The 26,596-nt window shown below is 40.0% G+C and overlaps 1 protein-coding gene across 5 annotated transcripts in view; it reads left to right on the forward strand.

Annotated features, from left to right (window-relative positions):
- Positions 1-26,433, forward strand: part of slc4a10a (solute carrier family 4 member 10a) — a 27,418-nt gene extending 985 nt beyond the window's left edge. The window contains exons 3-26 of one of the 5 annotated variants that reach the window (XM_053634931.1): positions 9-150; positions 1,971-2,131; positions 2,274-2,462; positions 5,011-5,099; positions 5,250-5,407; positions 5,603-5,690; positions 5,771-5,917; positions 7,144-7,244; positions 10,800-10,974; positions 11,066-11,199; positions 13,119-13,364; positions 13,513-13,618; positions 15,568-15,729; positions 15,858-15,971; positions 16,209-16,370; positions 18,722-18,973; positions 19,066-19,134; positions 19,684-19,857; positions 19,950-20,072; positions 20,978-21,042; positions 21,182-21,292; positions 21,721-21,757; positions 23,688-23,730; positions 24,100-24,229. In XM_053634931.1, the coding sequence (XP_053490906.1) occupies positions 9-150; positions 1,971-2,131; positions 2,274-2,462; positions 5,011-5,099; positions 5,250-5,407; positions 5,603-5,690; positions 5,771-5,917; positions 7,144-7,244; positions 10,800-10,974; positions 11,066-11,199; positions 13,119-13,364; positions 13,513-13,618; positions 15,568-15,729; positions 15,858-15,971; positions 16,209-16,370; positions 18,722-18,973; positions 19,066-19,134; positions 19,684-19,857; positions 19,950-20,072; positions 20,978-21,042; positions 21,182-21,292; positions 21,721-21,757; positions 23,688-23,717 (3,035 nt within the window). In that variant the 3' untranslated portion in view covers positions 23,718-23,730; positions 24,100-24,229. Of the gene's footprint in view, positions 1-8; positions 151-1,970; positions 2,132-2,273; positions 2,463-5,010; positions 5,100-5,249; positions 5,408-5,602; positions 5,691-5,770; positions 5,918-7,143; positions 7,245-10,799; positions 10,975-11,065; positions 11,200-13,118; positions 13,365-13,512; positions 13,619-15,567; positions 15,730-15,857; positions 15,972-16,208; positions 16,371-18,721; positions 18,974-19,065; positions 19,135-19,683; positions 19,858-19,949; positions 20,073-20,977; positions 21,043-21,181; positions 21,293-21,720; positions 21,758-23,687 lie in introns of all 5 variants that reach the window. The other 4 variants (XM_053634932.1, XM_053634929.1, XM_053634927.1 and 1 more) reach the window with 4 other exon arrangements.
- The last annotated feature ends 163 nt before the right edge of the window (positions 26,434-26,596 follow it).

A 26,596-nucleotide genomic window follows, 5' to 3' on the forward strand; every position in this document is an offset into this window, starting at 1 on the left:
ATCCACAGCAGACACTCCATCTCAGAGAGTGCAGTTTTTATTGGGGATGGAAGATGAGGATGAGGAGCACATTCCTCATGCACTTTTCACTGAGCTGGATGAAATTTGTCTGAGAGAGGGAGAGGATGCTGAGTGGAAAGAGACTGCAAGGTACTACAACAACAACAACAACACACACACACATATAATGAGACTTTTGTGGAAAACGGCACACATAAATATCCTGTGAAAGTTAGACCTGGAATTATGTCCAGCTTCAAGTCTGTTAGATTAGACATTAGACATCAGTCTGGCACCCATCACACTGCATTTGCACTGTGAACACATTTTCTATATCAGCTGTTAAATCTCACCATCTGCTCTTCAGCAAATATTTATTTTCGTTGCCTTTCTTTTACACGTTTCGTATATTTTTATCTGGATGGTTGTGATATTCTTTACTCACAGAACTTAGACAGGCCAGATGTTTCCGAATGCTTTACTATTCTAGTTTATCTGTACTGAAAAAAATTAGACAGGAGTGGGGTTAATCTTCACCTGACAACGAAGAATACTGACGGAAGATTCAATTTGAAATGTTTTTGTTTTTCCTTTCTCTTAGTGTAATCTAAAGTGATTCATACTATAAACGATTTGTGTAATGAGCACACGGTGCATTCGCTCCCCTCTCCGTTTCGTATGGAAAATAAACAGTGTGGGTATTGATTTGCTCTGAACAGTTGATCAATGCAGTGTACTAGTTCCTGTGTGTCCGAGCGCATCCTCCTTGATTAGAGCACCTCGGTCCCTTTTCTGGAAAACAGAGATAAAGCTCCTGATGTTCTGTTGTTACTCATATTGCCCCGTGTATTTATTGTGTTGCGTTCACTTGTTGTTGACGTACATTATTTTCATTTAGTATATACTGTAGTGTTGTGTACACAGAGCCCCTATGATGATGCAGGAGGCATGCTGTTTCATCCTGCTGCTGTAATTTCTGGACTGTAAGATGCACCTCTAGCAGGTGCTTAAGCTTATAGAGCAAAGCAATGTGCATGTCTGCCCCCCCATTTCCCCCCAAATTTAGTCTTGTTCCAATTCCCACCCACAAGCCAGCTCTTCTCTCCCCTATCACACTGGAGAAGGTGCAGAGTAGCATGTGCTCCCTTCAAGTCACATGAAGCATGGCATCTTTTCGAAAGTCTGCTCATGCAGCATCACAGGGCAGCGTAACACACTCTGAGGAAAGCGGTGCCCGCCATCTTCCGCGTACACGAGCTCACGGATGCCTACGATTAGTTATTGTCGTACCGATTGACAGGGCAAAGTGAGTAATGGCATCCATCCCATCCCCGTCCCTCGTTGGGATTTGAAGCATTAAAAAGTGAAACCAACCAGTACATGAAGTGAAATTAGAAGCTCGCTTGTAAACAAAAAGACATTGTAATGACGTAGAGATCCTGCTTTGTACTATAGAATGTAACATTGTCAAGTATGCTGTACCTATCGTATAAAAAAAAAGGATAATAGTGTATTAAGACAATTTATACAACAAGGCAACTTGTGTTTATATAATTTTTTTTTCAAAGCAGCCATTTTGAAGGGAGCACCGTATACTGTGGTGAAACTTATAGCATGTTATATATTTCTGAGTCTTATTCAATTCTCCGCTCATCATTCAGTTATTCGTCTTGGAAGATCTTATTCAGTAACTATTATACAATATTTACAAACTACAGTCAAACTGATAGACTCTTTACTTATGTAACTACGTACGTTTCCCAGGTCTCGACCCTCTAAAAGGTCCTCAGAGGTTAGGAGGATAAATGTACGTGTGAAGTTCATGATTTTTTTGCGTTTTCTTTCACTCACTCAACGTCTCAGTGTCTTGAGCAACGGAATGCTGTGGACGGAAATTCAGTAGCTGTCTGGCCACCTGTCTGTCTGTTTCTTAATCCGCTTCTCATTCTGTTTGTGTTCTGTCGGTGTAGATGGCTGAAATTTGAGGAGGATGTGGAAGACGGAGGGGAGAGATGGAGTAAACCCTATGTAGCCACACTGTCTCTGCACAGCTTGTTTGAGCTGCGCAGCTGCATCCTCAATGGCATTGTCATGCTGGACATGAGAGCTAACTTGCTGGAGGAGATTGCAGGTGTAGTAAACCATTACAACAATACTTCAATAATACAATACAATAATACAATACTTACAATGGGGGGAGGGGGGAATCCCAGAGATCAGTCATACTAAAAGTAATAGTGATTGCTTGCTTTCGTTCGTTCTGAATGGGGCAGACATGGTTCTCGACCAGCACGAGACGTCGGTCAGTATCGGAGAGGAGGTGCGTAGGAAAATCCGCAATGCTCTTCTCAAACAGCATCACCACCAAAACCAGAAGAAACTGGCCAACCGCATCCCCATCGTCCGCTCGTTCGCCGACATCGGAAAGAAGCAGTCCGAGCCACACTCTATGGATAAGAACGGTAATAGAGAGCGCACTCTCAACTCTCACCACACATGAGAAAATTCCACCCTGAAGAAGAGCAGAGAGAAACATGCTGAGTCCAGAAGCTCAATCAAAAAGGTGTTGTTATGGCATAGAAAAGAGAGAGCATGTACGCTCGGTGAGCCTGATACAAGACCTGTTACATCTTATTGGTAAATGATCATCAATCTAACAAAGGAGGAGTAAAGACAGGGTTATATGAGGATACTGGGGCAATGGTGGCTCAGTGGTTAAAGGCTCTGGGTTACTGATCAGAAGGTCAGGAATTCAAGCCCCAGCCAAGCTACCACTGTTGGGCCCTTGAGCAAGGCTTAACCTTCAATTGCTCAGTTGTATAAATGAGATAAATGGAAGTCGCTCTGGATAAGGGCTTCTGCCAAATGCCGTAAATAAAATTTAATGTACTGGACTGCAGGTGAAAACATAAAACTGTCTCAGACGGGTTTCTTCTTCAGCACCAAGAAATTTTACCCTTGTAATTTTGGATCATTTTCTTCAGTAAATATATGACCAATTATAATATTTTTGTCTCATTCGTTTAACCTGGTTCTCTTTGTCTACATTTATGACTTGTGTGATAAACCTGATGATGTTTTAGGTCATATTTCTGTGGAAATATAGAAAATTCTAAAGGGTTCACAAACTTTCAAGCACCACTATAGACTGTATGCTGGATGCCTGTTGACTCTCAACTGCCTATTAATGGGATACTCCAAAAATTCATCAGATAGTAGGCTGTAGCAAGTCAAGGGTGAAAGCCTCTTGACTTCATTTTGTTTGATACTGTTATTATTAATGTTAACCTGCCCCATCAAAATCTATAGTTATGAGGAACTGCTGCCTGTGCCTGTAAAACCTTTAAGCCGAGGAGATTTTCGGCTCCCACATACCCATGTTCCTTCCCCCCAGCAGATAACAATTCCCCTTCAACAAGCAGCTCAATGTCCCTTACAGCATGGCTTGCCGATCCCTCCCCACTTAGGACCCAGCGGAAGAGCCACTAGTAGGCAAAATCTGATACAGTCTAACATTTCACTAAAAATGCAGCATTTGTTTCACTCAATTATTGTTATTGTAATATTATGAGAAGAATTACGTAATCAGATGAGCACCAGTCAGGCCAAGTGAGACAGAAACATGACTTGATATGGCCACAAAATGTGCTAGCATTATGTTTTTTATTAACATTCAATTTACATCAGGCAAACTGCACCTGGTGCTGCCGACGAAATGTGCTCTGCTTGAGTTGCAAATGGTGGAAAAGGTCACCCGCAGAGCTGTCGGGACTAAAGAGGAAAAACAGCTCTTCTGAAACGTAGACTTTGGTGTCAGAGCAAGGTAGTGGTGTGATACAGATGATATACCATTAGCCTTCCCATTTGGTTTTAGCCCTACTGAAAAGACTGAAGTGTATAGAAGAGCCTTTGTATAAAGTATGGAATTAAACTGTATTCCATATTTCTTGTGGTCTACTGCAATTCCCGTAACATTTAGAAAATAAAGGACACCATAATCTGGTTTACAGTTAATTTGTTAGATGTTAGTAACTTGTATGTATGCATTGTGTAAGCGGTTAAGACGTTGGTCTCTTGATCAGAAGGTCATGAGTTCATATCCCAGCACTGCCAAGCTGCCACTGTTGGGCCCTTGAGCAAGGCCCTTAACCCTCAACTGCTCAGTTGTAAAAATGAGATAAATGTAAGTAGCTCTGGATAAGGGTGTCTGCCAAATGCCGTAAATGTAATAGAAATGGATGAAGAAAATTTTTTTGGAAGTCCAAACATTTGGTGGGAAAGCCTTATGCCTGATTTTGAGAGGCAGAAAAATGTGTATGAGGGAGAGAAGCACAGTTTGCATGTTACCATATAAACAGTGTTTAGAAACGTGTGTGTAATATGTTTTTTTTTGCACTAAATCTGGCCTGAAAACAAGCTCAGCAAATCAGGCCCAGTGTACTGTATCTTTGAGGGAGCTGTCCAGTATGTGGTGCTGAAACCTGAATATCTGAACAAACTGACACTTGCTAAAGCACATATATTATCCGTTGCCTGCTTTTATCAAATTATGTTTTCTTATATGTTTGCCTTTGGGTTAATTTCAGCCACAGTGGCTGATTTCTCTGATTTCGAATATCTGCTTTTCTGGCTACAAGCGTCAGAATCCGATTGGCTTATCACACTTGACCATGTTCCAGTTTCTAATGAAAAAAAACAAACAAACCACTGATCCAACCTTTTTAATCCACAAAGTTTTCTTGACAAAGCCAGTGAATAAGATAATCTTGGATGCGTGCATATTAGTCATTTACAGTGTCGGTCAGATGTCCACTTTGTGTAAAAGTACGCAGTTCTCGGCCACGTTTATTGATGAGAAGTATCAGACTCTATAAGAAATGCTCAAAGTCTCATTCTTGATTCCTCGATTCTTGAACCTAAATATGATTTACCAGATATTTGTTGTTGTGATTTATTAGGTAGTGTTAGGATCATGGGTGATGAACTAATAGTGTTGAGTGCTGTTCTCAGGTCAGATGGTGTCTCCTCAGTCCCAGCCGTGCTGCACAGAGGGCCGAGGCGATGGCAGTCGAGAGAACAGTGCAGTGGACTTCAGTAAGGTAAAACTCATTCCTACATATATACTACTAAATATGAGGAATGACAAACCACTGCGGCTGAATTAAACCCTATACTGTGTGGCAATACTATTCCGGTTGAAAATAGGAAGTCAGGTATGCAACCGCACCTCGTTTGTTTGAAATCTGCAGATAGATCTCCATTTTATGAAGAAGATCCCACCAGGAGCAGAGGCGTCAAACATCCTGGTCGGAGAATTGGAGTTCCTGGAGAAGCCAGTGGTGGCGTTTGTGCGGCTTTCTCCAGCTGTGCTGCTCAACGGCCTGGCTGAAGTCCCCATCACCACCAGGTGTGAACCAGGAAGACCATAAATACTCTTAAGAGCTCAAATCTGGAATAATGGGAGAATCATACTCCTATAGAATACAGTATATCTTCCATGTCTAGTAACCTTTTGAAATGAATTGACCTAAAATATATGGAGATTGTTGATGTAATCGCATTCAACCTGCTGTTTCTACCGCACGTGTTTGGTTATCTTCAGATTTCTGTTTATACTGCTGGGGCCGATGGGAAAAGGGCCTCAGTACCACGAGATCGGACGCTCCATTGCTACACTAATGACAGACGAGGTCAGCACCATTTCACAGCATTTCACCATCTCTCTTTTTTGCCTTTGCACTAATTGTTGTGTGTTTCCCTTCCTTCCAAGGTGTTCCACGATGTGGCGTATAAGGCGAAGGACCGAAGTGATTTGGTTGCTGGAATTGATGAGTTTTTGGACCAGGTGACAGTGCTACCACCAGGAGAGTGGGATCCCACCATCAGAATAGAGCCACCCAAGAACGTGCCCTCTCAGGTGAAGTCTAAAGTCCTCGCAAAAATTCAGTGTACTTACCACACCATGCTATAGAAATTGTAGCTCTTTTGATATGTTTAGCACAAACTGACCCAGCTTTTCCTGCAGAAAGTTCAACAATACTAAAAATAATTGTTGCAACACGAGACTTCTATCTGCCTGGCCTCAATTTCTGTCCTGACCATGAAAAGCATTTGTAAACCATTAGTAAAACTCACATTTATATTACAGAGATTTCAGGTTTATATTACCTGGGAGTAACAATATGTGAAATAAGATGTTCACTGTCACACTATATCTTTTATTTGCACATGTCTGCCATCAAAAGGATGTCCAAGGAAGGGATTTGGGGATCTAGTTATATAAATATGTAAATAATTTAATATAAATGAAATTATTTCTATTTTTATCCCTGTATATTATGTCTAAATCAAAATCTAATGTATGCTTTTTTATAAAACACGTGAGCGCTTCAATTAAAAAAAAAACAAACAGATTGATTAAATAAATAGCAATATGTGGTCCTGTTTCTTTGAACAGCACTAGTCCACATTGTAGCTATTTATTTATGTTCTACTACTTCCTGTTTTCACTGGCTTTCTATGGTTGTGATATCGGTCACAAGTATATCTGCTCCTGAATCTACACTCAAATACTGGAACATGCGTTGGCTTCTTTATTAAGAGTAATCCACAAAGCACAAGTAGTGAACATTGCAAAAGGATAATCCACAATCGTAAACAAGAATTCGTGCAAGATCAAAGTATCTAAAACACAGAAACACGGAATCAAAGAAAACTTAAAGCACATTACGCAATGACAAGACTTTGCAAAGAAATAAAACCACAAGAGGTTATACTGTGAATACGCAAACTAACAAACGAACTAACACAAAACAGCTGGACACAAACAGGAAATGAGCAAATGATGGCGCAAGGATGGGAGCAAAACAGACACCAACACAAACATGAAACACATGGAGCTGGTTGCCATGGGAACCATGATGCAAAGGGGGAATCCGTGACAAATGCAGCTGAATGTTAGCAATGCATCCGCAATGAAACAACCGGAAATATTGAATAAGAAATACTTTAGAAATAATGTCAGATGAAATGTTATTAGTTTAAAAAAAAAAACCCTCTATAGTTTCTAGTTTCTGTCCTACAACTGAAAGTACATAAAGCTTGCGAGTGTTGAATAGTGATTGCTTTATTTCTCTTATCTAGGAGAAAAGGAAAATTCCTTCTCTACCTAATGGAGTGACTGAGCTGGGAGAGACAGAGGAGCATGGAGGCCATGGAGGACCTGAATTACAGCGCACAGGGAAGTGAGTCTGTGTGTATGTGAGTCTAGGGTGGGTGGCTTCCTTATGTTTATGGAGGTTAAGGTTAGGTTTAGGTGCAGGCATAGCATTGAATAGCTGCTTTAATAATGTGTGTGTACATGACTTTAAGACAGCAGGTATATATTGCTCTCCTTTCTTAAGTCTTTTGTTTGCTTTTTCCTCTCCTCCTAAATCTACTCACCCACAGTATCTTCTGGACTATCAATACTTTTGTAAATCTTTTTTTTTTCCTCAGATGACAGATGTTTAAAAGCTCTAAAGGTGAAACCTGCTTTACTTCACAGATTTTAAGATAGAAAACTTTATTGATCAAACACTTGGGAAATTCCCTCGTTACAGCAGCTCGGTTACACAAAAAAAAAACAGATAAGAAAGAATACACATTAAATAGGAATAGAATTGAAAAAATCTCTCTATCTCTCTTTCTCTCTCTCTCTATATAATATTTTATATATACAGTATCTCACAAAAGTGAGTACACCCCTCACATTTTTGTAAATATTTGATTATACCTTTTAATGTGACAACACTGAAGAAATGACACTTTGCTACAATGTAAAGTAGTGAGTGTACAGCTTGTGTAACAGTGTAAATTTGCTGTCCCCTCAAAATAACTCAACACACAGCCATTAATGTCTAAACCACTGGCAACAAAAGTGAGTACACCCCTAAGTGAAAATGTCCAAATTGGGCTCAAAGTGTCAATATTTTGTGAGGCCACCATTATTTTCCAGCACTGCCTTAACCCTCTTGGGCATGGAGTTCACCAGAGCTTCACAAGTTGCCACTGGAGTCCTCTTCCACTCCTCCATGACGACATCACGGAGCTGGTGGATGTTAGAGACCTTGTGCTCCTCCACCTTCCGTTTGAGGATGCCCCACAGATGCTCAATAGGGTTTAGGTCTGGAGACATGCTTGGCCAGTCCATCACCTTCACCCTCAGCTTCTTTAGCAAGGCAGTGGTCATCTTGGAGGTGTGTTTGGGGTCGTTATCATGCTGGAATACTGCCCTGCGTCCCAGTCTCCGAACTGAGGGGATCATGCTCTGCTTCAGTAGGTCACAGTACATGTTGGCATTCATGGTTCCCTCAATGAACTGTAGCTCCCCAGTGCCGGCAGCACTCATGCAGCCCCAGACCATGAGTAACAAGCATGAGGCTTTTAATCAGGAGAACACCATCTGTGAAGCATGAGGGTGGCAGCATCATGTTGTGGGGGTGTTTTGCTAGAAAAGAGACTGGTGCATTTCAGGAAATAGATGCCTCATAAAGAAGGAGGATCATCTAGAAAAACTTAAGCAACACCTCAAGACATGAGCCAGGACTGGGTTTTTCAGCAGGACAAGGATCCCAAGCATACCTAAACATAAACTATAACAAAATGGCTTTAAGACAACAAAGTGAAATTATTGGAGTGGCCATCACAAAGCCCTGACCTGAATCCAATAGACAATTTGTGGACTGAACTGAAAAAGCATGTCTGAACAAGGAGGACATCAAACCTTTATTAGTTATTAGAAGTAGATTAATGAAGGCATTTGTGAGCACTGACATGTAAATTATGAAATGACAGCTAGAACCATGTCAACTAGCTAGGAACCAGAGTCTCTTCATGTTTTGTGACTAATGTTATTTAATTCCTGCCTTTTTCTGACATATTATTGCTGAATAAATTTGAATAGAAATGAAGAACAGAATGCTAACTCATAAAAATATTAATTTCAGCCCAAGTTGTTTGTCAGTCCTTGTTCTAATATGTATACTTAAATGATTATTTGACTCCATAACTTTGCTAACTTGTAAGTGAAAGACCCATATACAAACTCTTTATATTTAGAGCAGATGGGCATACGTAAATGTGGTGTTAGTATTAGAGTTACTATATTACAGTGATGTTTGAAAATTTGTGAATTTTGAATGTATAGACTTTTCTATATATTTGCATAAATATGACCTAAAACATCATCAGGGAAAGAGATCCCAATTAAACAAATATTATACTTGGTCACTTATTTATTGAGGTAAATGATCCAATATTACATATCTGTGAGTGGCAAGAGTATGTGAACCTCTAGGACTAGCAGTTTAATTTGAAGGTGAAATTAGAGTCAGGTGTTTTCAATCAATGGGATGATGATCAGGTGTGAGTGAGCGCCCTGTTTTATTTAAGGAACAGGGATCTATCAAAGTCTGATCTTCACAACACGTTTGTGGAAGTGTATCATGGCAAGGAGATTTTGAGGACGCCAGAAAGAGAGTTGTTGATGCTCATCAGGTTGGAAAAGGTTACAAAACCATCTCTAAAGAGTTTGGACTCCACCAATCCACAGTCAGACAGATTGAGGAAATTCAAGATCATTGTTACCCTCCCCAGGAGTGGTCGACCAACAAAGATCACTCCAAGAGCAAGACGTGTAATAGTCCACGAGCTCACAAAGGAACCCTGGGTAACATCTAAGCAACTAAAAGCCTCTCTCACATTGGCTAATGTTAATGTTCATGAGTGCACTATCAGGAGAACACTGAACAACAATGGTGTGCATGGCAGGGTTACAAGGAGAAAGCCATTGCTCTCCAAAGAGAACATTGCTTCCCATCTGCAGTTTGCTATACATCACGTGGACGAGCCAGAAGGCTATTGGACAAATGTTTTGTTGATGGATGAGACCAAAATAGAATGTTTTAGTTTAAATGAGAAGCGTTATGTTTGGAGAAAGGAAAAAACTGCATTCCAGCATAAGAACCTTATCCCATCTGTGAAACATGGTGGTGGTAGTATCGTGGTTTGGAACTGTTTTGCTGCATCTGGGTCAGGACGACTCGCCATCATTGATGGAACAATGAATTCTGAATTATTCCAGCGATTTCTAAACGAAAATGTCAGGACAGCTCTGTCCGTGAACTGAATCTTAAGAGAAAGTGGGTCATGCAGCAAGACAATGACCCTAAGCACACAAGTCCTTCTACCAAAGAACGGTTAAAGAAGAATAAAGGTAACGTTTTGGAACGGCCAAGTCAAAGTCCTGACCTTAATCCAATAGAAATGTTGTGGAAGAACCTGAAGCAAGCAGTTCATGTGAGGAAACCCACCAACATCCCAGAGTTGAAGCTGTTCTGTACTGAGGAACGGGCTAAAACTCCTCCAAGCCGATGTGCAGGACTGATCAACAGTTACCGCAAACGTTTAGTTACAGTTATTACTGCACAAGGGGGTCACACCAGATACCGAAAGCAAAGGTTCACATACTTTATACTCACAGGCATGTCATATTGGATTCTTTTCCTCAAATAAATAAGTGAGCAAGTATAATATTTTTATATCTCATCTGTTTAATTGGGCTCTCTTTATCTACTTTTGTGAAAATTTGACGTTTTAGGTCATATTTATGCAGAAATATAGAAAATTATATAAGGGTTCACAAACCTTCAAACACTACTGTACATGCAAAGCTATCTTTTATGTATACAATGATTATACAAATATTTTAAGAGTTCACTGTAGAAGGAAGTGCTGATGATGTGCATGTGGCTCTTCAGGTTTTTTGGAGGCTTTATCCTTGATGTAAAACGCAAAATTCGGCACTACCTGTCCGACTACACCGATGCCATCAGCCTGCAGTGTCTGGCCTCCTTCCTGTTCCTCTACTGCGCCTGCATGTCTCCTGTCATCACTTTCGGAGGCCTGCTGGGGGAGGCCACAGAGGGTCGAATAGTAAGAGCACAATCTTTATATGCTTTATAACCGCACATGCCTATGCAAAAACAAAGTGTAATTCTGTTAATGGCTGGTTTGTGTCTTTCAGAGTGCTATAGAGTCTTTGTTCGGCGCCTCGATGACTGGGATAGCGTACTCTCTGTTTGCTGGGCAGCCTCTCACTATCCTGGGCAGCACCGGTCCTGTCTTGGTGTTTGAGAAGATCCTCTTCAAATTCTGCAAGTAAGTTATGCCATTGTTTAGTACTCGATTTTAGGATCCAGCAATTTTTAATTTCACGATAAGGCCAAATTCAGAAATTAGGACCAAAAATCTGAATTGTAATTGAAAAAAAAATGAAAAACTTGATGTGAGGTTGGGATCTAGTACGTGATTGACGCATTGAAGTAATAAGACATAAAACGTATTCAAATTTATACACCCCACTATTCCTAAACAAACCTTTGCATGGAACATTTGTATGGCTCAAACTGTCATGCTGAGGTCAGGAAGATCTGTTTCAACACAGCACTAGTAGGAGAGAAGACATGACAGCTTTATGGTTCTTAAAACACAGTAGCCCTAATTAGACGTTATGCCAACAGCACTGTTTCAGTTTTTCAAAGGGAAGCATTTTATGAACATATGACTGCTTTTGGTCCATGTTCTTATTTTGTTCCCATCACTATTCGTTTTGTTTTGATCCAAGTCTTCGCCCCGTCTTGTCATTGGATCGTTTCTCAGTTGTGTCATGATTTTCACCTGGTTTCAGTTATTTAAGCCCTCATGTTTCAGTGTCCCATTGCTAGGTCTTTTCACGCATTCCTTGTCCTTAAGTCAGAGCCTTGTTTTTGTGGTGTGGTTCTGACCCCTGCTTTAAACATTGACAACGACATTCGGTTAGCGCAAATATGTTATCTCACCTCCAACCCTCATGTTACACTATTCATTAGTTGTATACACTGTATACAATCCCCTCTGAACGTATTAGAACTGCAAGGCCAATTCTATTGTTTGGGCTATACACTGAAGACATTTGGGTTTGAGATCAAAAGACGAATGAGACGATAGATCAGAATTTCATCTAGAGGTGTTGAATAACCTAGAACATGGCACCTTTGATGGTAGACCATACAATTTTTCTGTGCACAAAAGTATAGGAACAGATCTTAAAATAAAAAATGTAAGCAAATAACACTATACTTGGTGGGGTGGGGGGGGGGGGGGTCTGGGGTGTTGGTTTCTCCCTTTGTCTTCTCTTCAGGAGGTGAAATGCTGCTCAGTTGGGTTAAGGTCTGGTGATTGACTTGGCCAGTCTAAAACCTTCCACTTTTCCCCCCTGATGAAGTCCTTTGCTGTGTTGGCAGTGTGTTTTGAGTCATTGTCTTGTTGAAGATGAAGTTTCTCCCAATTAGTTTGGATGCATTTTTCTGTAAATTGGAAGACAGATTGTTTCTGTAGACTTCTGAATTCATTCTGCTGCTACCATCATGAGTAACATGATCAATAAAGATTAGTGATCCTGTTCCAGAAGCAGCAATGCAAGCCCAAGCCATGACACTACCTCCACCATGCTTGACCAGTGAGCTTGTATGTTTTGGATCATGAACAGATCCATTCTTTCTCTGTACATTGGCCTTTCCATCACTTTGGTAGAGGTTAATCTTTGCGAATTCTATTCTGGCTTTCTGATGGTTACTGCTGATGAGTGGTTTGCATCTTGTGGTATGGCCTCTATATTTCTGCACTTGAAGTCTTCTTTGAACGGTGGATTGTGATACCTTCACCCCTGCCCTGTGGAGGTTTTTGGTAATATCACTGACTGTTGTTTTGGGGTTTTTCTTCACAGCTCTCACAATCTTTATTTATTTATTTATTTATTTTTATCAACTGCTGTTGTTTTCCTTGGATTTGATATTGGTTTTTTAACAATAGACGCAGTCAAAAAGCGAAACCTAGGGCTCAAACCAAGAGTAGACATTCAGAGCTATTAATTGTTTTTAACCGAAATTCTGATCTATTGCCTCATTCATCTTTTGATCTCACACCCAAATGTCTTCATTGGCCTTGCAGTTCCAATATTTTCAGAGGGGACTGCAGAGTTTTATGATATCTGTAGATTTAATATTTCCAAATCTTAGTGATGTGTCTGTTTTATTAAGGGAATATGGACTGTCCTACCTCTCCTTGCGTTTGTGTATCGGGCTGTGGACGGCTTTCTTCTGCCTAATCCTGGTGGCCACAGACGCCAGTTCACTGGTGTGCTACATCACTCGATTCACAGAGGAAGCATTTGCTTCACTCATCTGCATCATCTTCATCTACGAGGCGCTGGAGAAACTAGTGCACCTGGGAGAGACGTATCCCTTCAACATGCACAACGACCTCAACAAGCTCACCCAGTACTCGTAAGTACACACACACACACACACTCATCCTACGAGAGAGCAGCTCTGCCCTAACTACCATCTTCATATGTTCTTGCTGCTCATCCTTGTTTTACTAGGACCATTAATCTCCTCTAAATTGTTTGTGTTAAACTATGATTCCTTTCAGCTGTGTGTGCACAGAGCCAAAACAGCCAAGCAACAGCACCCTGCAACACTGGCAGGAGAAGAACATCACCAGCTCTGAGATCGACTGGTTAGGTCTGGATGTCAAGGTGAGGAAATGGCAGTGACTCACTCACAACATGTACTCTGCCTGTATTTTATACTCAATCAGTCTGGACGTAAAGATATAAAACAAACATTCCACTCTACCTTTTTGGTGCTTACTGCTAAGTTAGCTAAGAAAAGATCCCCATCTGATGTAATGGAGTTTTCTTACTTTCTAGGAGAATAATATGTTTGCTAAAGATCTGCATTTATTCACGGCATTTGTGGTCAGAGCAGATAATATTGAGCTCTAGATTACTACTACAAAACCAGCCAGCGTAGATGATATCAAAAATCTCCTCTGCTTTATTTATGTATTTATTTAGCAAAGGCTAATCGTATTCACTTACAAGCGACAATTGGACAATTAAGAAGCCAGACTGTGGAAAATGGAGGCAAACATCCAGTAAAATAGATTTGTTGAAATATGAGTGGAGGGGAAAAGGTAACACGTCAACATGTCCAAACAGTGGACTGTTGTCCAATCTAAACTAGGCATGTCTAATCTTGCTTCTATCTACACTTGTTGTGTGTATCTTTCCAGTCCTAGCAATGAGTGATCCCTTAAAAGGAGAACACCAAGATTTATCCAACATTATCCATCACATCTGTAGCATATGACTTATTTCATATTTCTCTCTATTGAGGAAAGTCACTTAGAATGGAAGTTTAAAGGCAGGTGTTCAAGTCTGTCTATAAGCATTTAAAATACACGATGATATAACTGTGTCACAGCCGCATTGTGTATTAGGATCCAAGTGCAGATTTACTGAAAAACGGAAATACAAAAATGTAAACGTTCAACACAACACAATCATTATTCAACACAACACAACCAAAATTCACAATCATGAATAATACAATGAGTAAGGCCTGACGTGATTGCCAGGGCTAATCAAAACGGAGTTCAATACTACAGGCAATCAAAGGTTGGGTGGTGGAACAGTGTGTAATAAATAGTACTCAGGAACGGCGACCTCTGCTGGTTGGGAAGCGTCATTTTTTTTTGTTTTCAGCAATAGAGCAACATAGTAAACAGTCATCAAGTTTTGTGGTTGCTTGAGGAAGTGTAGACCCACACAACGATGTTGGCATCACATCACTACAAATTGTTCTGTCTGGGGAAAAAACTCATCTCTGAAAGGACAACTACTACAGACTTAGTTGCATTTATTTACTACCTTTTTATTTATTTATTTATTTATTTTTTACTAAAGAACATGTGTTTTACCGTTTTCCCCCCTATTATATTTTACAAGTTGTTAGTAAAAATTATTTCTTTTCTCTGTACAGGAAAACAAACGTGTCAAATTGTCAGTAGCACATACACAGTAGATGCAGAAGATATTAATGCAGAGAGACAGATACAGCTATGGATTAAACAGTCACTGAATTACACAGGAGGATACAGGTGGAGAAATAATAATAATGGGGTGAGGGAATGTAGGGACAAAGAGTGTTGCCCTGCATCTCCTCTTATACAGAAACGTTTCCTAGTGACGCAGAACAAAAACCAGGGGCTTAAAAACCTAAATCCTCTCCAGGTTCACTCCAGTTCATTCTCTCATAGTTTTTTTTTTTTTTATGGTAAGAGATGCTTTTACTGAGCTTAATTAAAGAAATTATTCACTTGAAGCTGTGTAACTCGCACAGTATTATAAAAATCTACTATTCTATCATTTATTGAATTTCTTATTAATGATATATATGCAATAAACATTTCTTCCCATGAGCAGTGTAGTTGGTCAACAAAGATTAGAGCATTTTATGGCCAATTTATGGCTTAAATGTTAGTTTTAATTAGTTGGTGCATTAATATTCAGTAATTCAATTATTGTGCTACCGTCACAGAGGTGCGTAGCCTTATGACGAGGAATTTACAGCAGTTTCAAGCTTAAACGATGCCTTTTATAGAAAGTTGTGTGCTGAAGATGCTGTGTGTTTTGTGCTGCAGAGCTGTGTGGAGCTCAGGGGCGAGTTCCAGGGCAGTGCATGCGGCCATCACGGCCCTTACGTCCCCGACGTTCTCTTCTGGTCCGTCGTCCTGTTCTTCTCCACCGTCGCCATGTCTTCTTTCCTCAAGGAGTTCAAAACTAGCCGCTACTTCCCCACCAAGGCAAGCGTGTGCACGTGTGGCATCGTAGTAAATTTTAGGTTCTAGTGCAGTATGGGGATATTAATGTGGATCTTCTGGGTCTGTATCCTCACCTGTGTGTGTATCTCTCTGACTGTTTTCTACTCCAGGTGAGGGCAATCATCAGTGATTTTGCAGTATTCATCACTATCGCCACCATGGTGGGGATCGACTTTGCTCTGGGGGTTCCCTCTCCCAAACTGCAGGTCCCCAATGAATTTAAAGTGAGTCGCCTAGTAATGCACTTTACAATGATGAACGTGACTGCAGTGCTTTCAGCAGAGCTTTGTCTTACGTAGCCCTGCATCGTTGCCTGTTAGAAGTCAATAATCGTATATTATACTTGGGAGTATCTGTATTTAGTACTAAATCAATATGTCTAGCTTTTAATAGTAAAAAAAAAAAACCCACACACATCAACATGATCCTCTGTACGTATCTGATCTCCTGACCCTCTATAGCCTACCAGAGATGACCGCGGCTGGATCATCAGCCCTCTGGGTCCAAACCCGTGGTGGACAATCCTCATCGCCTTCATCCCAGCACTGCTTTGCACCATCCTCATCTTCATGGACCAGCAAATCACAGCTGTCATCATTAACAGGAAGGAACACAAGCTGAAGGTACAGGAGAGTCAAACTGTACGAGTCAAACGTAAACACGTGCATGCGGTTATTTTCACCATGGTGGTCAGGTGATTTTCGATTCATAGCTCTAGAACACACTTGTGATGGTTGGTTGTTTTTACACCTCTGCTACTAGATGGTGAAGGTATAATTTTTTCAGTTGTTTGTGCATCTCTCAGTCAGCCTGCCTGTTTGAGGTTCGAGATTCTCATTAGCGTGCTATCTGAAAAACAAGTGAACTGATGAGATTTTCTGTACGCATGCAATGAAAGACTTCCAAGTATCTTATGTATGGCAGGACTCGCATGACCGATCCATAAGCAATAGAATACTATGGAATATAGCTGAGTTTCGTTACACATTTACATCTTCAAAGTTGGTAGAGATGGAAGAACGAGCATTCGATGTTGAATCAATCATCAAATCTTGATCTGGTGCCTGTAAGTCCTTGAAGCTTTAACATGAAGGTTTTGTAGTTATTGATGGCAACTAACCTTCTTTTAAATCCGTTCAGCTGTACTGTATGTGGTGTAGATTGGTTTTGCATCCTGTTTCCTCTTCAACAGTAAGAAGTCGCCATAATGACAGAGTAAAATATGACTTTCACTTAAAAAAAAACAAAAAAACAAAACACAACCTTATTGAAGTTGTAGTGCAACTGCAGTGCTGTCCATACATAGCCACACCCTTATCCCAAAGGAACTCCGGGAGACGTAAGAATAATACACTGTAGCCAGAGGTCGAATTGGGATTTTGGAGGTGGCTGGTATATACTTTCATGGAACCAGTATTCGGAAACTCTCAGGGACAGGACCTGAACACAAGTCAGTGGCATGAGAGCCAGATGCTGGATCAGTGAGCTACAGGAGAGGGAATGAACCCAAGTGCAGAGACGAACTCATATCCACAAAGTTCAGTTGGTAAATCCTACGAAAAAATCCACAGCACAAAATTCCCCTCAGTGAGGTAAGCCAAAAAAAATAGATGCTTCAAGAGACAAAGGCAAAAAAATATTAATAAAAACCACACAAAGGTTTTCACTATTTCAACAGGCAAGAAAACCCATTGTAACAAAAGCCGGGTGCACACTGTGCGATTTTTAATAGTACTTTGTGACTATTTGAACTTGATCCTTGCTGTAAGCCACGTCACACTGTAGGATCTCGGTTGTCATTAACGTTGGACTGTACGTCAATCAAGACGCGAAAATTGGACGCACACAAGAAGACTCGTATGGAGTAGGAGAAGCCAGACTACAGGATTGTGCCTCAAATCTTCCGACATTGCCAGGATTTAATCGCAACGGCAAAAAATCGGCTGTCGGGGAACACGCCAAACTAGCGATCAAAGACTACAGATTTTGGCCTGGGATTATAGGAATCTTTTAGGATTCTCAATTTGTCTCAGACGGCCAAATCGTAGCCAAAATCACACGGGCCACTAAAGCCTCGCCTAAGCACAATTAATTATCGAGTGAAGAAACTTAGAAATAGGACAACCTAAATACACAGAGGGGAAATGAGACACAGGTGGCAGCAATGACACAATTAACAAACAGAGGGGAAAAACGCATACAGGAACAATGGGGGCCTCTAGTGTCCAAAACACGACATGACACAGTCAAACTCCTGACAGAAACAGTTCTTTTCAATTTATGTGTTATTATAATGTTGTTAGCAACAATATTATACTGTTGATGTTATGATGTCTACAATGATCTGTTTCTAAGATAAGGGCTTAATTTAGCTACAGTTTGGTGACCAGACCTAACGTTTTCACTCTTTCCCTGGACTTTCTGCATCATCGTTATTATTATTATTATTATTATTATTATTATTATTATTATCACCATTACGCAATGATACGATTTACATTTGTGACGTTATTGTACCAGAGCTCTACTTTACTTGTATTTCAAATAAACCATGGATATCCGGATTTAGCAAGTCAGAGGAGCAAAGTAAAACTCCCTGAGACAACAGGAGGAAGAAACCTGAAGTGGAAAAAAGGCTCTAAAGGTTTCTCGGTGACATTGGATATTGGGAGTTTAAATCATTAGAGTATACATTTGTGCAGAAATGGGGGTCCTGGGATGAACACGGCATTGTCTTTATGATTACAGCAGCAGAGCTGAAATGTAGTGTTTGGAATGAAAACAGATGAGAATCTCTACACTGTAGCACAAAATGTTGTTTTTCTTCTGATTGTTGGTTTAACGGACTTAGCAGTTGGTCACAGGATTATTAATTTGACTTTAGAGAGAACTATCTTCACATGTCTTCTGTGTGTGCAAAAAAGAAAATGAGTTCCTGATGAAAATGAGATTTACACTTAGTGTGTATCTGCAGAAAGGCTGTGGCTACCACCTGGACCTGTTTGTGGTGGGTGTGATGCTTGGAGTGTGCTCAATTATGGGACTTCCATGGTTCGTGGCTGCCACAGTCCTCTCCATCACACATGTGAACAGCTTGAAGCTGGAGTCTGAGTGCTCAGCGCCGGGAGAACAGCCCAAGTTTTTGGGAATCAGAGAGCAGCGCTTCACCGGCCTCATGATCTTCGTCCTCATGGGCTGCTCTGTCTTCATGACCTCCGTCTTAAAGGTCAGTGACCTTTTGACCTGTGGTATGTAAATCTCATTACTTCCTTTTACAAACAAGCCGTGTGTGATTGAATGCATTCGTTTTGTCTGTAGTTCATCCCAATGCCTGTGTTATATGGCGTTTTCTTGTACATGGGGGCGTCGTCTCTCAGAGGCATACAGGTAAGTGTAACTTGCGCACGCATAACATTCACACGTTTCACTTGTTCGTGAAACATCTCTAGTCGTAGGTCTGTATTTTACAGGAACCATGTTTCCCATTACGAAATGTATGGGGGTCTCAAATGGTGCAACACAAAAAGAGGTCACGAATTTGAATCCACGATAGCAAAAGATAGATCGTGTTACTCTCTCCCCTGTCAATCAAAGCGACACTAAGCAATCATGGGTGTCTGTATACTCACGAATGTAGAAGAGAATAGATAGCACTTTTCTCTAAGTGTTACGACGCCCTGTGCTGCGGTTTGAAAAGACACAGTGGCTGGCGTCACACGTCTCCAAGGAAACAAGCATGAAGCTTTGGGCTTGCGCTTATGAAGACTTATTACTTGTTAGCTACATTAGTGTTGTTGTGCCAGTGCAAACCAAAAGAAGAAAACAGTTAGACACCAAATATATCTTTTACATCTTGAATATGTTTCAAAATAGTACATTGTGTAATATTCCACCAAGCTTGTGTTCATGGTGGCGTGTTTTCTGTTCTGTTCGCAGTTCTTTGACCGTCTGAAGTTGTTTGGGATGCCAGCGAAACACCAGCCGGACTTCATCTACCTGAGGCATGTTCCTCTGAGGAAGGTCCACCTGTTCACCATCATCCAGCTAAGCTGCCTTGTCCTCCTTTGGGTCATCAAAACCTCCAGAGCTGCCATAGTTTTCCCGATGATGGTAAATCCAGCTCCTGTTTAGGTGTGAACGAGGAGGATACTGTTAAGACATAGAGACACAGTGAATCTGAGTGAATCTGCTTTGCTGCACAGGTGTTAGCGTTAGTTTTCATCCGTAAGCTGCTGGACTTCATCTTCACAAAGAGGGAGCTCAGCTGGCTCGATGACCTCATGCCTGAGAGCAAGAAGAAAAAATTGGAGGATGCACAGAAAGAGGTACAGTGTTACTCTGTCCAATACAGCTGGGGAAATAAGTACTGAATGAGTCAACATTTTTACAGTAAATATATTTCCAATGAGGTTATTCACATGAAATTTTCACCAGACTTCGGTATTAGCTCAAGAAATCCAGAAATATAAAGAATTCACAACATTAAAGTCCATAAATAAAGTTATGTGTAATAAAGTGTAATGACACGGGAAAAAAGTACTGAACACGTTAAGAAAAAGCAGTTCTCCAAGGCAAGGTAAGGCAAGGAAACAGCTGAAATCCATACGTAATTATACCCCCTATCTGTGTAAATTAATATCAGCTGGGTTTGTAAATTGATGGTCTATAAAAAGGCTTTTCGTTACCAAGGTGTCACACAAGAAACATCTCATGATGGGTGAAAGCAAAGAAATTTATTTAATATTTATTGGAGAAACCTTTGTTTGTTCCTTGCCTTACCTTGCCTTGGAGAACTGCTTTTTCTTAGCGTGTTCAATACTTTTTTCCCCTGTCATTCCTCTTTATTACACATAACTTTATTTAAGGACTTTACTGTTGTGAATCCTTTCATGTGTGGATTTCTTGAGTTAATACTGATGTCTGGTGAAAATTTCATGTGAATAACCTCATTGGAAATATATTTACTGAAAACAATGTAGACGCGTTCAGTACTCAGTGAGAGTGATTGTACGTTCATGTGAATGAGCTATCGTTATAGAAACGATCATTTTCTTAAATTAGATATTACAGCAAGCGCATTAATCAGTGATTCGAGAACAGTGCTGTGGTGTAAAACAGCACAAGTTTAGCGGCACAATCTAAGTGTTTTTTTACGATAAGTCATTGAGTGGCTTTTTTTTCCTGTGATTTGAGACAAACGTTGAATCGGGTGATGCTTGTTCTCTTACAGGAGACCCACAGTGTGATGGTGGAGGATGAGGGAATTGTCCAGGTGCCACTTGAAGGGCATTACAAGTAATCAAAATGCATCACATTTTTGTCCATTGTAGACTTTTCATACTTCTCTCAAACAGAATGACATTTTCATGAATTGTAATAAAAATGTTGGCTTTCGCCTGCATGTCACTGAAAAGATTTTCTGTGTTGTTTTAAGGGACGACCCGTCCACAGTCAACATTTCAGATGAAATGACCAAGACCTCTTTCGGAAATATCTGGAAAAACCTCAATACTGACAACAGCAAAAACGATAAAAGTGCAAAAAGGTTTGCATCTGTTGTATAATTCACTCCTTTAATCTAATCATACAGTACAATTATAACTTCCTCATTGCACTAAACTGTTGCCCATAGAAGCCAGTGCATAGTAGTGCTTTAGTGTTGTTATGAGATTGGCTTTTATTCTAAATTATGACACAAATATTTTGTCCCGGTTGATTTGCAATCCTCTTCATGGACAGTTTCTGTCCGTTCAAATGGACTCAAGGCTACAACCCTTGCATGTTCATTCTGTGCTGTTTATGTGCGAGTGTGAGCGCTAATCTCGAACTGTATTCCCATGAAAATCCCCCTGAGCCACAATCCTTAAAACCTCCACCAACTCAAAAACGCTTAATTTGCTCTCCTATTTAAAGCTTCTTTAAAGTACCTTTCTCCTATTTTGATTGAATTTCTCCTCCCATGTCACCCATTAGCTCCTCTCCTAACCTCCCAGCTGCTGACTTTCCAAAGGTAAGATGAGCTCCCAAATTGTTTTCCCATCTAATCCTGGTCACATTAATGAGAATTATTTCTCTCAGTTTTTTTCTCTCTTGTTTTCTCCCCCCCCTTCAAATTATTATTATTATTATTATTATTATTATTATTATTATTAACTGCAGTCTGATTTATAAATGTAACCATTGCATACAAAGCCGTAATTGTAACTGCTATGCTTTAAGTGTGTGTGTGTGTGTGTGTGTGTGTATGTGTGTGTTGTGTAAAAACCATACAGAAGAAGATGCATGAGGTTTTTGTTTTTTTTTCCAAAGGTGAAGAATGGCCTGTGTATCTACATGCTTACTTAAAGATTAACTTGACCTCCTGTCACAGTTATTTAGTTATCCGTAAAAAAAAATATTACTTGTTAATTGCAAATCTAGTAGTGAAAAGATGCATAACGTTAAAGCAAGCCTTCATTCATTCATCTTCAGTAAGCATTTTATCCTGGTCAAGGTCTCGGTGGATCCCGAGCCTAGCCTGGGAACGCTGGGCATGAGGCGGGAATATACACTGAATAACATGCCAGTCCATTGACACCACATACACTCGTTCACACTTAGGGGCAATTTAGCATAGCCAATCGGGGAACCCGGAGGAAATCCATGCCAATGTGTGAAGCTCCACACAGACAGTAACAGTGCTACCCACTGCACCTCTGTTTAAAAATGAAAAATCGTTAAGAAGTTGCTGCAGATTAAGTGAGATAATCTTGCATCTGCTGCCAGGGTGTGAGAAAAGTTCTGTTGTCTGCCATGATGGTCATTTGTAGCAGTTCTTAGCCACGTTTATTGGCCAAAAAAAAAAAAGTACCAGTCTAGCTTGCGAGGCTGATGGATCATACACTGTTATTAAATGTGAAACAGTATCACACGTATTACTAATACAAAAGGCCAAATTAAGATTCTGTTCAGCAGAGGCGTTAGCTGGACCGTTAATCATCCAGGGCTGAGCCCAGATTCTTCTCCATCAAAAAACTTTTTAAAATGTACTAATAAATAGACTGCTTCCATGCATGTGAGGGCTAATTGCTTATAAAATGTGAAAATTGGACAAAAAGTCGGGTTTTTGTCTATCTAACTCAAGACTAGGCTAGTTGGGGGTCGCTAGCCAAGGGGATTCACAGCTAAGCTATCACCGTATGGGTTTCGCTGCTACGTTAGCTGTCCTTATGCTCTGCTCATATCATGTTCACGTAACTTGGAACTCTATAAAAATATATATATGTGTTCACACCTTGTTTTCCTGCTCAGCATCGGAGGATGTTACCGTTTCAGTTTCAGCCCCTTTATGGATTAAAAAAAAGAAAAGAAATCTGCTTATATCCACATTACCCTTCACACTAACTGACTGTGTGTAAGCTAGCGTTTAGCACAATTGAGAGCTGTGAGCCAATAAGACACGAGTATTTCTATGTATTTTCCTGTAAACCCTGTCTGATTGGTCTTGCCTCGGTTCACTGAAGATAAAATACAACACGCGGTTCTCTGAAGATGCAAAATGTCAACACCGCCGTCTGCTTTTACTGCCGTTCAGTTACGTCGTGACAAACTGCTCCGAGTGGAGAAGAAAAAATCTTCGTGCATAGAACCCCCATGTATCAGATTAATATTTTTAATATACTAGAACATGAGCTGGTCTGATTTGTTCTGCATTAACTTCAGGATGATTTAGATCTAAAAAGTGGGCTAAATTACTCTAAGTGTATGGAGTCTGTTTCCCAGAGAGCATGGTTTTATTTTTTATTTATTATTATTATTATTTTTTTTTTACATGCATCCAAAAGTTTTATTCTTTATACTATATTCTTTCTTCTTAATACTTTGTTTTGGTGTTTTGATTTGAGCTGCTCTTTCCTTCTCTATTTGGCTGACCTGCCCGTTATTTCTCTTTCTCTGTGTAGATCCCCAGTGACAAACATCAGGAATCCTAAGGAAACAGAAGAGGTGAAGGACTGGAACATTGACAGAGAGACGAGTTTGTGACGTCTCATGTTGCTTTTAAAATACAAAAGAGAAGTATTGTGCCATCATATAGCACTAATCTATGTTTTACTGTAGCTCACTGTATGTAACACTGTGCTTACACTCCATTCGAAAATACATGTTTGTGTGTGTGTGTGTGTGTGTGCTGAGTGCCTGAAAATGTGTGTTTGTAAAGGAGAAAGCTGTGTGTGTGAGGTAATTTTACAGGATAAATATATTCACTTTTAGGAGTTTTACATTTAAAGCTGCTTTAGTTTTAACCTAGATGTATTTTTTATGTTTTGTATTTTTGATTGTAACGTAACTTTTTTCAATATCCTTGTCATACAGAATTAAAGATACCTACTTCATCTTTGAAGATATTTAATGTATTTTCAATGCAACTCCATGAACATAAGGATTGCAAAACAGTCAGGCGACAAATTAAAGAGAAAAACATCACACGGTGTCTGGTGTTGGGCCACAACGAACCGTCAGAACAGCTTCAGTGCACCTTTGGTATCGATTTTTACAAATCTCTGGAACCGTACTGGAGGGATAAACACCATTTTTATGAAAGATATTCCCTCAGTAGGTGTTTTGGTGATGGTGGTGCAGAGCGCTGTCTTACACATCAGTCCAAAAAGGGTTTCAAATGGATTGAGGTTACTGTGAAAGCCATAGCATATGATTTATAGTGATGCTTGAAAGTTTGCGAACCCTTTAGAATTGAATAGGTTTCTGCATAAATATGACCGGAAACAACATCAGATTTTCACACAAGTCCTAAAAGTAGATAAAGAGAACCCAATTAAAGTAATGAGACAAATATTATGCTTTCATTTATTTATTGAGGAAAATGATCCAATATTATATATCTGTGAGTGGCAAACGTATGTGAACCTTTGCTTTCAGTATCTGATGTGACCCTAGTTACGTTTGCAGTAACTGTTGATCAGTCCTGCACATCAGCTTGGAGGAGTGTTAGCCCGTTCCTCAGTACAGAACAGTTTCAACTCTAGGGTGTTGGTGGGTTTCCTCACATGAACTGCTTGCTTCAGGTCCTTCCACAACATTTCTACTGGATTAAGGTCAGGACATTGACTTCATAAACATTAACTTTATTCTGCTTTAACCATTCTTTGATAGAATGACACATGCCTAGGGTCGCTGTCTTGCTGCAAGACCCACTTTCTCTTGAGATTCAGTTCACGGACAGATGGCCTGACATTTTCCTTACTTGCTGGTATAATTCAGAATTCATTGTTCCATCAACGATGGCAAACCATCCCGGTCCAGATGCGGCATGTTTCACAGATGGGATAAGGTTCTTATGCTGGAATGCAGTTTTTTCCTTTCTCCAAACATAACGCTTCTCATTTAAACTAAAATGTTCTATTTTGGTCTCATCCATCAACAAAACATTTTTCCAACAGCCTTCTGTTGGAAGGCTGTCCACGTGATCTTGATCAAAATGCGGATGGGAAGCAATGTTCTCTTTGGAGAGCAGTGACTTTATTCTTGCGACCCTGCCATGCACACCATTGTTGTTCGATGTTCTCCTGATGGTGCACTCATGAACATTAGCCAATGTGACTGATGCCTTTAGTTGCTTAGAAGTTACTCAGGGTTCCTTTGTGAGCTCGTGGACAATTACACGTCTTGCTCTTGGAGTGATCTTTGTTGGTCGATCAGTCCTGGGGAGGGTAACAATGGTCTTGAATTTCCTCCATTTGTACACAATCTGTCTGACTGTGGATGGGTGGAATCCAAACTCTTTAGAGATGGTTTTGTAACCTTTTCCAACCTGATGAGCATCAACAACTCTCTTTCTGGCGTCCTCAAAAATCTCCTTGCCATGATACACTTCCACAAACGTGTTGTGAAGATCAGACTCTGATAGATCCCTGTTCTTTAAATAAAACAGGGTGCTCACTCACACCTGATCATCATCCCATTGATTGAAAACACCTGACTCTAATTTCACCTTCAAATTAAACTGCTAGTCCTAGAGGTTCACATACTCTTGCCACTCACAGATATGTAATATTGGATCATTTACCGCAATAAATAAGTGACCAAGTAGAATATCTTTGTCTCATTTGTTTAATTGGGATCTCTTTATCTACTTTTAGGACTTGTGTGAAAATCTGATGTTTTAGGTCATATTTATGCAGAAAAACAGAAAATTCACAAACTTTCAAGCACCACCGTATATCATTTTCATTCTCATTAAACCATTCAGTGAGCTCTCGTGTCCTAGGGAGGTGCACATTCTGGAAAAGACTCTCTCTCTCATCAGCAGGGAAATGTTTCATCCTAGGATAAAGGAGATCAGTCCGAAAACCTTTGTAATGATTTGCAGTGACTTCCCTCTTGCCAGCAAAATTCCCTTACAGGTTTTCCTATAACTTGTCACCTGTCTGTATACATTACATTTTGAATGCAAACGAAACAAATATAGATATATAATATTAATTAAATATTTTCTGACAGCAAACACTTCTATGTCTATGTCAAGTAATCCCAGTCTATGTTAATAACTGTATATACATGTCTGTCTGAATATGTTAAGTATTTCACTCAGCATACTAACACTTTGTAAGGTATGCTGACACATTTCTTTGTAAAAACCTTCCACAATCACTCGACCAATATTTCCAAATGTACTTTTATGGACTGTTGTATCTTGTATAGTGTTTTTTTTTTTTTTCCTTTTTGTCAGACTTCTTAGATTTACTATCCAGAAATACTGAACATGAAATCTTTACACTTTCAACATAAGAGCTGATGCTGCGTACACTTGCAAATACCGAGTAATATATTTTGCTAAAACACTGCTAAAAAA

The sequence above is a fragment of the Ictalurus furcatus genome, chromosome 10 (genome assembly GCF_023375685.1).
Source record: "Ictalurus furcatus strain D&B chromosome 10, Billie_1.0, whole genome shotgun sequence".
Classification (NCBI taxonomy): Eukaryota; Metazoa; Chordata; class Actinopteri; order Siluriformes; family Ictaluridae; genus Ictalurus; species Ictalurus furcatus.